Source organism: Peromyscus leucopus, chromosome 20, assembly GCF_004664715.2.
Source record: "Peromyscus leucopus breed LL Stock chromosome 20, UCI_PerLeu_2.1, whole genome shotgun sequence".
Lineage (NCBI taxonomy): Eukaryota > Metazoa > Chordata > Mammalia > Rodentia > Cricetidae > Peromyscus > Peromyscus leucopus.
The window spans coordinates 19,791,900-19,804,521 of NC_051080.1; the positions used below are offsets into that span (position 1 = coordinate 19,791,900).

The 12,622-nt window shown below is 52.4% G+C and overlaps 1 protein-coding gene across 11 annotated transcripts in view; it reads right to left on the reverse strand.

The window, feature by feature from the left end:
• Window positions 1-12,373, reverse strand: part of Arhgap8 (Rho GTPase activating protein 8) — a 45,528-nt gene extending 33,155 nt beyond the window's left edge. For 2 of the 11 annotated variants that reach the window (XM_037197479.1, XM_037197478.1), the window contains exon 1: window positions 12,061-12,373. In XM_037197479.1, the coding sequence (XP_037053374.1) occupies window positions 12,061-12,082 (22 nt within the window). In that variant the 5' untranslated portion in view covers window positions 12,083-12,373. Of the gene's footprint in view, window positions 1-234; window positions 2,166-10,699; window positions 11,287-11,370; window positions 11,978-12,060 lie in introns of those variants that run through there. The other 9 variants (XM_037197483.1, XM_037197482.1, XM_037197486.1 and 6 more) reach the window with 5 other exon arrangements.
• Between the last annotated feature and the right edge of the window lie 249 nt (window positions 12,374-12,622).

Here is a 12,622-nt window from a genome sequence, read left to right on the forward strand (position 1 = left end):
CAAGTCCCAGGCCACCTTTGTAGTACAAAACTTCTGTCCTGTAAAGCATTTTAAAACTCTGGTTGACATTTAGAATAAATAGTAAAAACCAAGCGTGAAGGGTGGCACAAGATAGTATTCCTATCTGCACCAAAGAACTTCAGGGCTGAGGATGCAGCTTGACGTTCATGCATGAGCACCTGAGCTCAAATCCTCCAGAACCCAAGTAAAACAGCAAAACACAGCAGTGCGTACCTGCAGTCACAGCCCCGGGGAGATTGTACAGGAGGGGCTCTGGGGATCACTGGCCAGCCAGTCTAGGGGAATCCGTAAGATCCGGGTTCAGTGAGAGACCCTGTCTCAGAAAATAAGGTGAAGAGAAACTGAAGAGGACTCTGGACATTGACATCTGACCTCCACAGATAAATGGACACACAGGGTTGTCGGGGCAGGAAGGGAGAAAAACAACCTTTAATTCCTTGGCCAAAACCCAGTCGAGTTGACAAGTGTATGTCTTCAAACACAGATGGGAAACTAAAAACAATGTAACCAGGAGACATCACTACAGACACCACAGCAGCTCTGTGTCCTGATAATCAGGGAGGTTAGACCTCTCTAGGCTAAAGTATGAAACGTGTTAGAACTCATGACACTGACGAGTTAGTGTGAGGCCAGCCTGGGCTGCACAGCAAGACTCGGTCTCAAGTCAAAAACACACCTCCTCCCAATCTTCAGGCTACAGGAATGTTTAAGAAATATTACCAAGAGCTGGAAGCCGTGACTGAGGGGAAGCGCCTTTCTCAACCACAGCGCCCTGAGGAGAACCAATCTCTACCTCTCAGAGCTCTGCGCTGCTTCAGCGCAGACTAGCCCAAGGTCACCCACAGGTCAGTGCCCAGGACAGGAAGCCCAGACTCTTTCTTGGCTTTGTGCTTCTGCAAATGTTTTAAATATTTTATATTCCAGCAGGTGAGGTGATGTGAGTGAGTTCTTCCTGCTGAAGCTTCATGCAGGGGTGTTGCTAAACTAGTCACCTCTAACAGGAGGCTAGGTCATCATCAGGAGGGGTTGCTGAAGCTTCTCTTGAGTCAATAGTGATATTTCTAGAGTCCTTGTCCAGTTGTTACACACCCTTCCCCCTCCCCATGCTATTCTATCCTCCCTGAAGCCCTCAGCCATCTGTGCCCCTGGTCAGGGCTCTGCCACCAGGCTGCTGTGTGGCTCTGGCCTGGAGCTTTGCTCCAGCTGGGTGGTCAGACAGGCAGGGTGGAGGCTAACTTATTGCCAAGTCCCTGGGGCTGCCAAGGGCAATGCTGGCAGGAGATCCCGAAAGAAGGGCATCCTGAATGGGGGAGGAACAGAGAGGGCGAAGGTCCCAGGAGAGAGCCAAGGATACGATGCCCAGAGGGGAAAAGCAGGGAGGGATCTCGTGTGTCCCATCCCTTTTACACACTTGCAACAGACATGGAGCCTAGAGTACCTGTAATTCTGGACCAGCTACCTCCCCATCCTAATCCTGTGACATTCTTTCCTACAGTAGTGTGGACAGCTGAGACACCTCAGCCCTCCCATACTTCACACAGAGGCTTGGCCTCTCCGCCCTCAGTCTCCCCAAGCCTGCCCCGGTACTTTTCCACGTCACCTAACTCTAGATGCTGAGGCTCTGAGCTGGGGAGCCACTGGCCCAGGCCCCAGATGCATACTCAGGATCAGGTTTGCTTCCTGGCAGGGCACAGGACATCAAGGCCAGGCCTCATCAGCCAAACCTTCTCTCCAGTGCTCCTCAAATCCAAAATTATCTACACTGGAGAGCCGCTCACCGGGGACCTCACTGGTGTGGGATGATGCCCAGGCTGGGACCCTGAACCCACACCTTGCAGGAAAAACCTACTTTATAGGTAGCCAGCAAAGGAACTTGGCCCTCGGAGCCCACAGCTCCGGACACACATAGCCTGGGGCAGCTGGCCAGGAACCAGTAACGACTGAGAGGCCAGTCCTCACACCATCCCCAGGGCGAAGTAGCTGCTCAGAGCCCACAGCCATGGCCTCCGCAGCAGTGATGGCTCCATTTTCCTCTGTCCTCTGCTTTAGCCAACCAACATGTGGGTCCTTTTCCCTTTACAAGCTCAAACTTTTTTTAATTAAGAAATTTTCTGGGGCTGGGGAGATGGCTCAGAGGTTAAGAGCACTGACTGATCTTCCAGAGGTCCTGAGTTCAATTCCCAGCATCCACATGGTGGCTCACAACCACCTGTAATGAGATCTGGTGCCCTCTTCTGGCCTTCAGTCACATATGCTGTATACATAAATAAATAAATCTTAAAAAAAAAAAAAAAAAAAAAAAGAAAGAAATTTTCTATTCATTTTACATACCAACCACAGATTCCCCCTCTCCTCCCTCCTCCTGCCCCCTAGCCTTCCCCCTCAACCCACCCTCCATTCCCACCTCCCCCAAGGCAAGGCCTCCCATGGGGAGTCAGCAGAACCTGATGCATTCGGTTGAGGCAGGTCCAAGCCCCTCCCCCTGCACCAAGGCTGCACAAGGTGTCCTACCATAGGCACTGGGCTCCAAAAAGCCCACTCAAGCTCCAAGGATGGATCCTGATCCTACTGCCTGGGGGCCCCCCAAACAGTTCAAACTAAACAACCGTCTCAAGTATCCAAAGGGCCTAGTCCAGTCCAACGGGGGCTCCACAGCTATTGGTTTACTTTAGTTTGGTTTGGTCGACTCTGTAGGTTTCCCCATCATGATCTAGATGTCCCTTGCTCATAGAATCCCTCCTCTCTCTCATCGACTGGACCCCTGGACGAGCTCAAACTCTTTATCCCTTGGCACAGCCCGGACACTTTTTTCTGAAGTCTGCCTAGTCAGCCCTGCTTCACCACTGGCAGGAAGGGGCTTGTGCCCGGTTCCCGCTGCAGCCACTGAGTGGGAATTACAGCAAGGCTCTTCCAGCATCCTGCACTGCTCTCAGCCTCACCTGACTCTTGGTGTTGTGGACAGTGGGAACCCGCCTCCCAGAGTCTGAACAGACCCAAGAAGGAAGCTGGACCATACTGCCTCTGAGAGGTCTAGGAGGTTCTGAGAATCCCCGAATCCTGTCTCTACCAGGTACCACATGGCTATCAGGCCCAGGAGTCACTAGAGTTGCTAACGGACAGGTCCTAAGGAATGACTCGGTTTCAAGGTGAGGCTGTACACACAGGCCCTTAACAGGGACCCTTTTATGTGTCAACTGGTTACACCATCAATGCCAGGTGTTTGTTCAAACACTAGTCTCTTCTGTGAAGAGATTTGTGGGTGATGTTGACATCTAAGTCAAGTGGCTTTGTGTAAAGCACATTGACCCACTGCAATGTAGGCAGGTGCCATCTAATCAGTAAGGACCCTAAGAGTGGCCCAGCCCTCCAGTATAGGCTGGTTCCTCAGGCGTAGGCTCCATTCTGAAGCTGGGACTATTTTGAGTCACATCATTAGCGTAAACTCAGTTGTAGCTGAAAGAGCTCAATATGTATAGCAAATGATATTCAAAATATATCTTATGTGTACACACACACACACACACACACACACACACACACACACACACACACGTGTATATATATCCGGGTCCTAGCATATGCTAGGCAATTGCTCTTCCACTGAGTCATACTACTTCCAGTCTCTACACACTACATATATATAACTGTTTATACACACACACACACACACACACACACACACACACACACACACACTTGCCTGTGTCCACTGCCTCCACTTGCTCCCTTTGCAGCTCAGTGCACTCCAGGAGTCTCCCCAATGTGGGGACTTATTCCTGGGGAGCCATGGGCATCTGTGAGGCTGGGAGAGCTTCAGTCTTCGTTGGCGCCCAAGACCAGAACAGGCGCTTCAGCAGCAGGCATGCTATGCAATATATATATATATGGCATGTGGTGTGTGTGTGTGTGTGTGTGTGTGTGTGTGTGTGTGTGTGTACAGCTGCACATACATGCAAACACGGAGGTCAGAGGAAGACATCAGGTATCCTGTCAGTCTCTGCCTTATTCCCTAGAGACACGGTCTCTCAGTGAACCCAAAGCTAGGTTAGCAGACAGCAAAGCCCCAGAGATCCTCCTGTCTCTGCCCGCCTCCCCAGGGCTAGGGTTACAGGTGCACAGCCACACCCAGCTTTTTTTGGGGGGAGGGTTCAAGACAGGGTTTCTCTGTGTAGTTTTGGAGCCTGTCCTGGAACTCGCTCTGTAGACCAGGCTGGCCTTGAACTCACAGAGATCTGCCTGGCTCTGCCTCCCAAGTGCTGGGATCAAAGGTGTGAGCCACCACCACCCGGGTTTTTACAAGGGAGCTAAATATCTGAACTCAGAACCTCAGGCTTGCGCTGCAGTCATACTTACTCACTGAGCCGGCTCCCACCAATGTACATTTTAAAACTCCTGTCCCAGTCCTGGCTGCAGGCATGGTCTGGCCTCTATCCACCCTCCTCACTCTGGAGGGGAATTCTCCATGTCCTACAGGAGTGTCAGCCCTCTTGGCATCGGCATCCACATCACAGCAATCCCACTAGGGGTGAGCAGAGATTCCTAACTCTGGCTTTCTGGGTCTTCCTAGGTTTAGTGAAATTTCACAGGAGCCCAAGAGCCCCCTCATGCCCCATGCAGGGCCAGCATAGTCAAGGCCCCTCATAAATGCCAGAGTGACAAGTCCTGCTACAAACAGATCTGTCCTGCTCAGGGCTTCTGGGCCTCAGCCTTGCCCCCCAGCCTGCCTGGCTCTGCCTGTGTACACACACACACACACACACACACACACACACACACACACACACACACACTCGCCTGTGTCCACTGCCTCCACTTGCTCCCTTTGCAGCTCTGTGCACTTCAGGAGTCTCCCCCATGTGGGGACTTATTCCTGGGGGAGCCATCGGCATCTGTGAGGCTGGGAGAGCTTCAGTCTTTGTTGGCGCCCAAGACCAGAACAGGCGCTCCAGCAGCAGGCATGCTATGCAAAACAGATTCCAAACCACCCAAGGGGTCTGTTTATGATTCACAGCAAAGTGGTTTGCTGCTGTCAAAATGTGTTTGCATATTACACAAACAGACCCTCATAGCAATTATCTTAATGCTGTAGCTACAAATGAACACCTACTTACTTCGGGCAAATTAACTCTGAGTTTACCTTAAACAGCACAACCCATGGAGGGTGGGGCACACGGATAAAGAGCTCAGTGGATGTGCAGACCTCCAGGCTCTCTCAGAACTCAGGAGAGGGGTCCCATACCACCATTCCTAACCCTCTAAGGCTCAGAAAGAAAGAGGCATGCGCTGGCCATATCTGCCTCCGACACCACAGCAGGATCCATCTTTTTGTCTCAGCCAAGCTTGTGGCCACACCCCTACCCCAATGCCCACACCTTACCAACAAGGCCACGAGGTCCCCTGTGCTGGCTAAGAGGCACACACAGACTACTTACTTGTCCAGAGGGAGAAATAGGGAGACACCAGAATCTGGGCACAAGATCCAGGTGAGACACCGGGGTTGGGGTTGGGGCGGGGGTGGGGCGGGGTGGGGGCAACAGCAGTGAAGTCCTTGTGGCTAGCTGTCAGGAGACCGGAGTTCAAGGTCCCTCCTCGTCTAGCCCCACTCTTACAGTCTGGAACCCCTGCTATCACCATTTGGGCACAGCCGGTACCTCTGTCACAGCTTCCACAGCCCACGCTCAGTGCCAGACAGGGGTGGGGGGTGGGGGTGGGGGACTGGCCTTCTACTCTTCCCAAAAGGACGCTGAAGCCTGAGATCCCGCCCTCAACGCCGAGTCTCAGTCCCAAAACATAATTTGTTTTTCTGTTGCTATGATAAAACACTCTGACCCAAAGAAACTTTGAGGAGGAAAGGGCTTATTTCATCTTACACTTCCAGGTCACATTTCATCATCGAGGGAAATTACGGCAGGAACCAAAGAGGAATGCTGCTTCCTGGCTTGCTCACGGGCTCAAGCTCAGTTAGTTTGCTTATATAGCCCAGGCCCACCTACCTATGGATGTGCTGCCCGTTGTGGGCTGGACCCTCCCACATCAATCATCAATCAAGACAGTTCTTCACAGGCATGGCTGCACAGGCCAATCTGATCTGGGAGATTCCTTAACTGAGGTTCCTTTTTCCAGGTAATTCTAGGTCTGTTGAGTTAAAACTAGAAACTCAACAGAACGCTTGGCCGTTCAATGCCTGTCCAAGGCTTCCTGTTTCAGCTCTCTTCACATCAGGGGCTTCCTGAAGCCCCCATCCCCGACCCAAAGGCTGCCTCTAGAAAACAAGATGGACCACTTGCACCCTGTGCCTCTTGCTTCAGCCCCATGAGCCTCGGGTGCTCTTTACACACCACACTGTGGCCATCTCAGAACCTTTGCACATACTGTCCTTGTGACCTAGAACACACAGCCCACACAAGGCAAGGGATCCATAGCCAGCGTCACCTCTCCTTACTGACCCAAGTCTGACTCGTAGTTCAGTCTGGATTCAACAGTCCTGCCTCAGCCCTCCCATTCTTCCTCACAGGAGTTAAGAACCAGCCATAACTCCAGTTCCAGAGGCTCTGATGCCCTCTTCTGGCCTCTGGGGACACTGCACTCACATGGTGTGCAGACATATATGTAGGCAAAACACTCATACACATAAAATAAAAATAAATAAATCTTTAATAGATAAATAAGAGCTGGAGAGATGGTCCAGCAGTAAGTTAGGAACACTTACTGCTCTTCCAGAGGACTGAGGTTCAGTTCTTAGAGTGGGTCACAGCCATCTGTGACTCCAATTCCAGGGGATCCAAGTCCTCTCTGGCCTCCTTGGGAACCTGCACTCATGGGCACACACCCATATACAGACACACACACACACACACATGTATGTATAATGAAAATAATAATAATAATAATAATTTTGGGCGAAATGGATAAATAGCGGGCTGGAGAGATGACTCAGTAGTTGGGAGTTCCCGTTCTTCCAGAGGACCTGAGCTCCATTTCCAGCACCCACATCAGGTGGCTCACAACTTCCTGAAACTCCAACACTAGGGATCTAATGCCCTACTCTGGCCTGAGGGTACTGACCAACAGATACACACACACACACACACACATGCACGCACGCACGCACGCACGCACGTGCACACACACACACCACACACACACACACACACACACCCTGCACAGCCTGAGAGATGGGGGGCATAGCTGCAGGGACCTCAGGGAGACCGAGACACTGACTCAGAGCCTGTCCTGGCACCTCAGGGTTCCAATCTACTGCAGATCACAAACCCAGCAAACCCAGCCCAGGCATCCCGCCCTTCAGGACTGACACTGTAGAGTTGAATTTTAAGGCCAATGGGAAAAAAAAAAAAAAATGCAAGGGTAGCTCCTAGATATCTCCAGAATCCAGACCTGCCTAACCAGTTCCTTCTGAGAGTCCCTGGCTCCTGCCCCCTCCGATTGAAAGGTTATTTCTTGCTCCCAAGTTGGAGCTGGCTGGACTTCAGCAGGGAAGGACAGCAACACAAATTCACTCAACACCTAGGCTTGCTCCCAGAGGCCACAGACAGAATGAATGCTACCAGGCATGATCTGTCCCAAAGCTGTGTGGCCTATTTGAGGCACTCTGCCTAAATCAACTCAGTTTGACCCCTCCATAACTCTGGAGTATGGAACTTCCCAGGTGAGGAAAACAAGGCTCAGAGTGGCTGGCTATTGACTCAAGGTCACACAGCCTATGGCCAGGGTGTGGAGGCCCATTCCCAGCTGTTAACCCCTGCACAGCCTCCACTGAACACACACACACACACACACACACACACACACACACACACACACACACATTATCCTCCAAGCTTCAACTGCCTTAAGATGCCTGTGAGAGAGAAGATGGGAACCCAAAGCAGTAGCTTAGAGAGATCCATTCACCTAACCCTGCTTCAAGGAACCCAGAAACCTGGACAAATGGGCTTCCAGAAGTTCCATACAGTACCCCAGATCCCAGTCTGTCCCCACCCACAGGAGCCACCCAAGAAGCCTCCAGATATCTGTGCGACATCTTCAGCAAGCATCAAATGTAAACACATACTGGGGGAAGATAAATAGTGGAAAACTTCTTATTTCTATCCCTGTGCTAACGTCTGTGACACAGGACAGAACGACATGGAAAATAATGAAAGCATAAAAGAGGAAAGAGCCCTCGCCCACTTGAGTCTGGCTGAAGCTTCTCCCTAGACGAGAAGCAGAATTCTAGCACATTCAGCACCTGCTTAAGGTCTTTCTCCATTCCCAGCTCTAAACCTGCAATTTTCTAGGACTTACACTGAAAACTCCATTTACAGTAAAACATATCCCAAAACCCTTGTGTAACCTTAGAGGTTCTTGATTTAACTTTATCAGAATATAACCCACCTCCAGAGCTACCCTTAATTTTACCTAGCAAAGAGACGGGGGTGGGGTGGGGGGAGAAGGGAGATTCTTAGCAACCTTTTGAGAGGTAATTTGAAAGCCAGTAAAATGGTCTATATGGCTGATGCTAAGACACTTCTTATTGACGCTCCCTTAAGAGGGCCCTGCCCACATTTGGATATATCTTAATCTTTCCTTGAGTGCTTCTCTTTCTTTTAACCCCAGTGCTTAATATTTATGTAAAAATATCTTTTGGCAGACAGTTGTGGTGGCAGCATGGCACACACCTTTATAATCCTAACACTCAGCAGGCAAAGACATCAGGATCTCTGTGAGTTCGAGATCAGCCTGGTCTACATAGCGAGTTCCAGGACAGTCACAGATACATAGAGAAACCCTGTCTCAAACCAACAACAAAAGTTTTTTTAGGGGCTGGAGAGATGGCTCAGCAGTTAAGAGCATGGACTGTTCTTGCAAAGGACTTAAGTTCAGTCCCAGCATCCACATCAGGTAGCTCACAACTGCTAGCTCCAGGGGATCTGACACCCTCCTTGGTCTCCACAGGAACCTGGCCTCGTGTGCACATTCCCACTTCCTCCCCACACACAGACACACATAATTTAAAATAAAACCATTGTTTTTTTTTTTTTTTAAAGTAAACAGAGGGTGTCAGATCCATTAGAACTGGAGTTCCAGGTGGTTGTGAGCCACTACATGGGTGCTGGGCCGTCTCTCCAGCCCATAGAAACTCTTTTAATGAACAGCAACTCTTCAATGCGAAGCCTCCCTCTCTTGTATGTTTTTGTTTTCTTGAGCACCTCCCTTTCCACTTTTAACTACACTTCAGCTCTGTTTCACACTGCTTAGTCCTGAAATTCCCTTTTAAGTGGAAGCCATAGACCCTGGCTGAGGTCCCTACAGGAACTTCCTCAGGCCACTGAGGGCCAAAGTATGGAGGTTCACATCTGCCTCTCACTGCACACATCTGGAAGAGCAGGCAGTTGCTAGACTTCCAAAGTCTCCAAATTTCATCAGCCTGCTCCCACCAAGACAGATTCCAAACCTGGCTTTCCATTTACCAGTCCAGGGCCTATGACTCCCCTGCCTCAGTTTCCCCATCTGTAGAAATGGGCAGTGCCACTGCCATCTCAGGAGGCTGGTTTGAGTGAGGAATGAGGCAATCGGCATGCAAGGATGACTTGACCTCTGCTAGGGGACTTTGCAGATGTGGAGGCCGCTCCCCACAGCAATGTGGCCAGCTCAAAATCCACTCATCTGGCTAGGTACAGTGGTTCATTTTTGTAATGTCAGCATTTGGAAGGTTGAGGCAGGAGGATTATCTAGAGTTTAAAGCCAGCCTGGGCCAAATAGTGAGACCGGTCTCCAAACAAAATAAAATAATCAAGCTCTCCCAAACCCTCCTGAAGTTTTATCAATTTTCCCCACCAGCGAAATGAAGGTGATTTGGGGATTGGAGTGGGTTTCTAGTGTGGTCAGGCACCTCCGGGTGACAGCCCTTGGCTAGCCTATTATATTTTAGTTTATTATTAGAGACAGGGTCTCACCCACCCAGGCTGGCTTCAAACTCACTGTGTAGCCAAGGATGACTTTCTGTCCTCTCTGTGGTAAATGCTAGGATTACAGCCTTGGGCCACCACACTTGTGGTTTGTGTGTCCCTGGGAAACCACAGGGCTTTTGTGTATACTAGGCAGGGGTTCTATTAACTTAGCTGCATCCCTAACCCTGCTGCCTCCTCTTTAACTGAAGCCACGTCTCTGTCCATTATTGACATGGTACCCCAAATCTGCACTTAGAGACACCAGGACTCACAGGGTGATTAGCCAGGAGAGCCCCCAACCTTATCCAGCTCTCCCAAGTTGCACTTGACTGTGAGCTGATGCAAGCACATAGCCTGAGCACGCTCATCTCCACCGCTCCTGGACCTCCCAGCCACCTAAGGGCCATACCCCATCTGCTTATCTCCCACCCATCTTCCAGCTCAACCGCAGCCTCCTCCAGGAAAATCTCCACACCCCCTGGCTTTGATCAGAGCTGATCTGATCTGATCAGATTCTGATCAGAGCTGACTCTGGGCTCCGGAGAGCTGGGAACCTGCAGGAGGCTGACCTGACTGACCCCTCTGGGAGTAGCTGAGCTCAGACTTCCAGTCCCTTGCCCCCTCCCCCATCCCGGCGCTGACTCGGGGGAGGGTTTGGCGGGGCATTCCATAAGGAACTCCCAAGCATATCCTTAAACGACAGAGCCCAGTGAAGGTTGCCTACTTACCAAACTGCTGAGGCGAACTGAGTTTTCACCTGGACTCAGGTTCGCCCCGACTCCCGCCGACAGCGCGCACACTCGATAGAAGTCTCAGAGCAGAACCTGTCTGCAGCCTGGGACCAGTCAACAGTCCCAGGACGTCCCCACCCCAGTCAACAGGACGAAGGAATGCCACCCCTCCCCCGTGGTGGCCTCCACAGTTTCCCCAGCAGAGCCTCGGCGCCCAGCAACATTCTCGGGAGGCCTTTGCCAGATTTGAGAAAGTGAAAGAAGCCCGCGCAGGCTGCCCTGCCTAAGTGGGGACTTCCGAGGCCTATAAATCCTGGGAGTTGGACCCAGTGTGACAAGATGACCCAGACAGACCCCAGCCTCGGGCCCCACGTGCATCCTCAGCACCTGCCCCGGCCTCAGTGTTCCCACCTGTGAAGCGGGAATGATGCTACCATGATGAGCTCAGGTTTAGTGCGAGAGCCGAGCGGCCAGTGCTGGGTGCTGACCCCGGTGGTCCAAAGGGGACCGAACCCGGTCAGAAGGAAGCCAGGAAGGTAGGGAGCACAGAGAGCGAGGACAGGGTGGGGAGTAGAGGGACAGCCTGGGAAAGGGGGGCTGGAAGGGGCCAGGGTCAGGAGCACAGGAACAGCGACCCCCTCCCCAAGCAGTTCTCCGGGGCGACTCACCCGACCACAGAGCAGCTCACCTGGCCTCTGCAACTCCAGCCGCTCACCTGGCCAGGCCCCTCCCCGCCAGGCCCCGCCCCACGTCCGAAAGCGCACAGCCCCGAGTCCTCAGGGTGGGCGGGATCAGGGCAGGTGACTGTGGCTCTAGGCGGGAGGGAGCTGAGGGACACTGGCCCTGGGTCGCCTGCGCACCCGCTGCCAGCCCGCAGCTTTACCCCGATTCGGGATGAGACGGGAAACCGGAGATCGGTGCTGAGTCAGGAAACTGAGCCCGCATCCTGGATCACTCGACCAGCCGTCCCAGGCCTGACTCAGGCAGCTCCCTCTCCCCTCGGTGCTGTCCCTGCCCGAGAAACGAAGCCAGGGCTGGAGACTCAGAAGCACTCCCACACCCCTAGGACTTGCCTCCAGGCACAAGAAGGTCTTGATGTCCTAGGGAGAGCAGACCAGAGGTGGAGCGAGGCACGAAAGTGGCTTTACCAGAGCGTGTACTTCTGCCTCCAGGTTGCCGCTTCCTCTGCTTCCTGATGTCATGCTGGGCTGGCACCTCTTTCCACCTACACCCCATCTCCTTCATCCGCTTGCTGCCCACCAACCTCCAACCCCGATGACCCCTAGCTCCTACCCCAATCCCAAGCTCAGGCTCCTAGCTGTCCGCTGGATACCCAACCTCTGGAGCGGCACACTCACCTGCTCGCCAACCCCTCCCCATCTCATTTTCCAATGGTGGGGTCCAAACCGTTGAGTCCTCACAGCCTATGTGTGGGACACTCTCAAGCCCTGGTAGCTCCTTCAAAGTCTGTCACAGTACCACCACTTCCCAGTGAGTCAAGTTAGTGATCTCCTGGCGCCTGTCCTTGCATCCTGTCCGTCTGTTCCCACACAGGGTCTGGGGGTCCCTTTCTGAGGACCCTCACATCAAGCTCCACTTGAAGTTTCTCCTGTCCAGTAGATGAGGCATCGCCACAGGCCAGCTGCCCTGCACGGAGGGGACAGGCAGGGGACGTGGTCCCGAGGAACCAGTTAAAACAGTGCGGGATTGACACCACCCACCTCTAGAGGGTGTAGTGACTTCGGGGGACAGTCAGTGCAAGCCACCACCTCCTGCTTCCAGAAGTAACTGGGCCACAGGCCAGCAGCACAGGCCACCTGTGCTGCTCCTCCAGTGGATGCGTTGGAATTTGCTGGACGGTGGGGAAGAGAAAAATTACAGTTCGCTGTATCTACCACCTCACCCTAGCAGGGGAAGCTT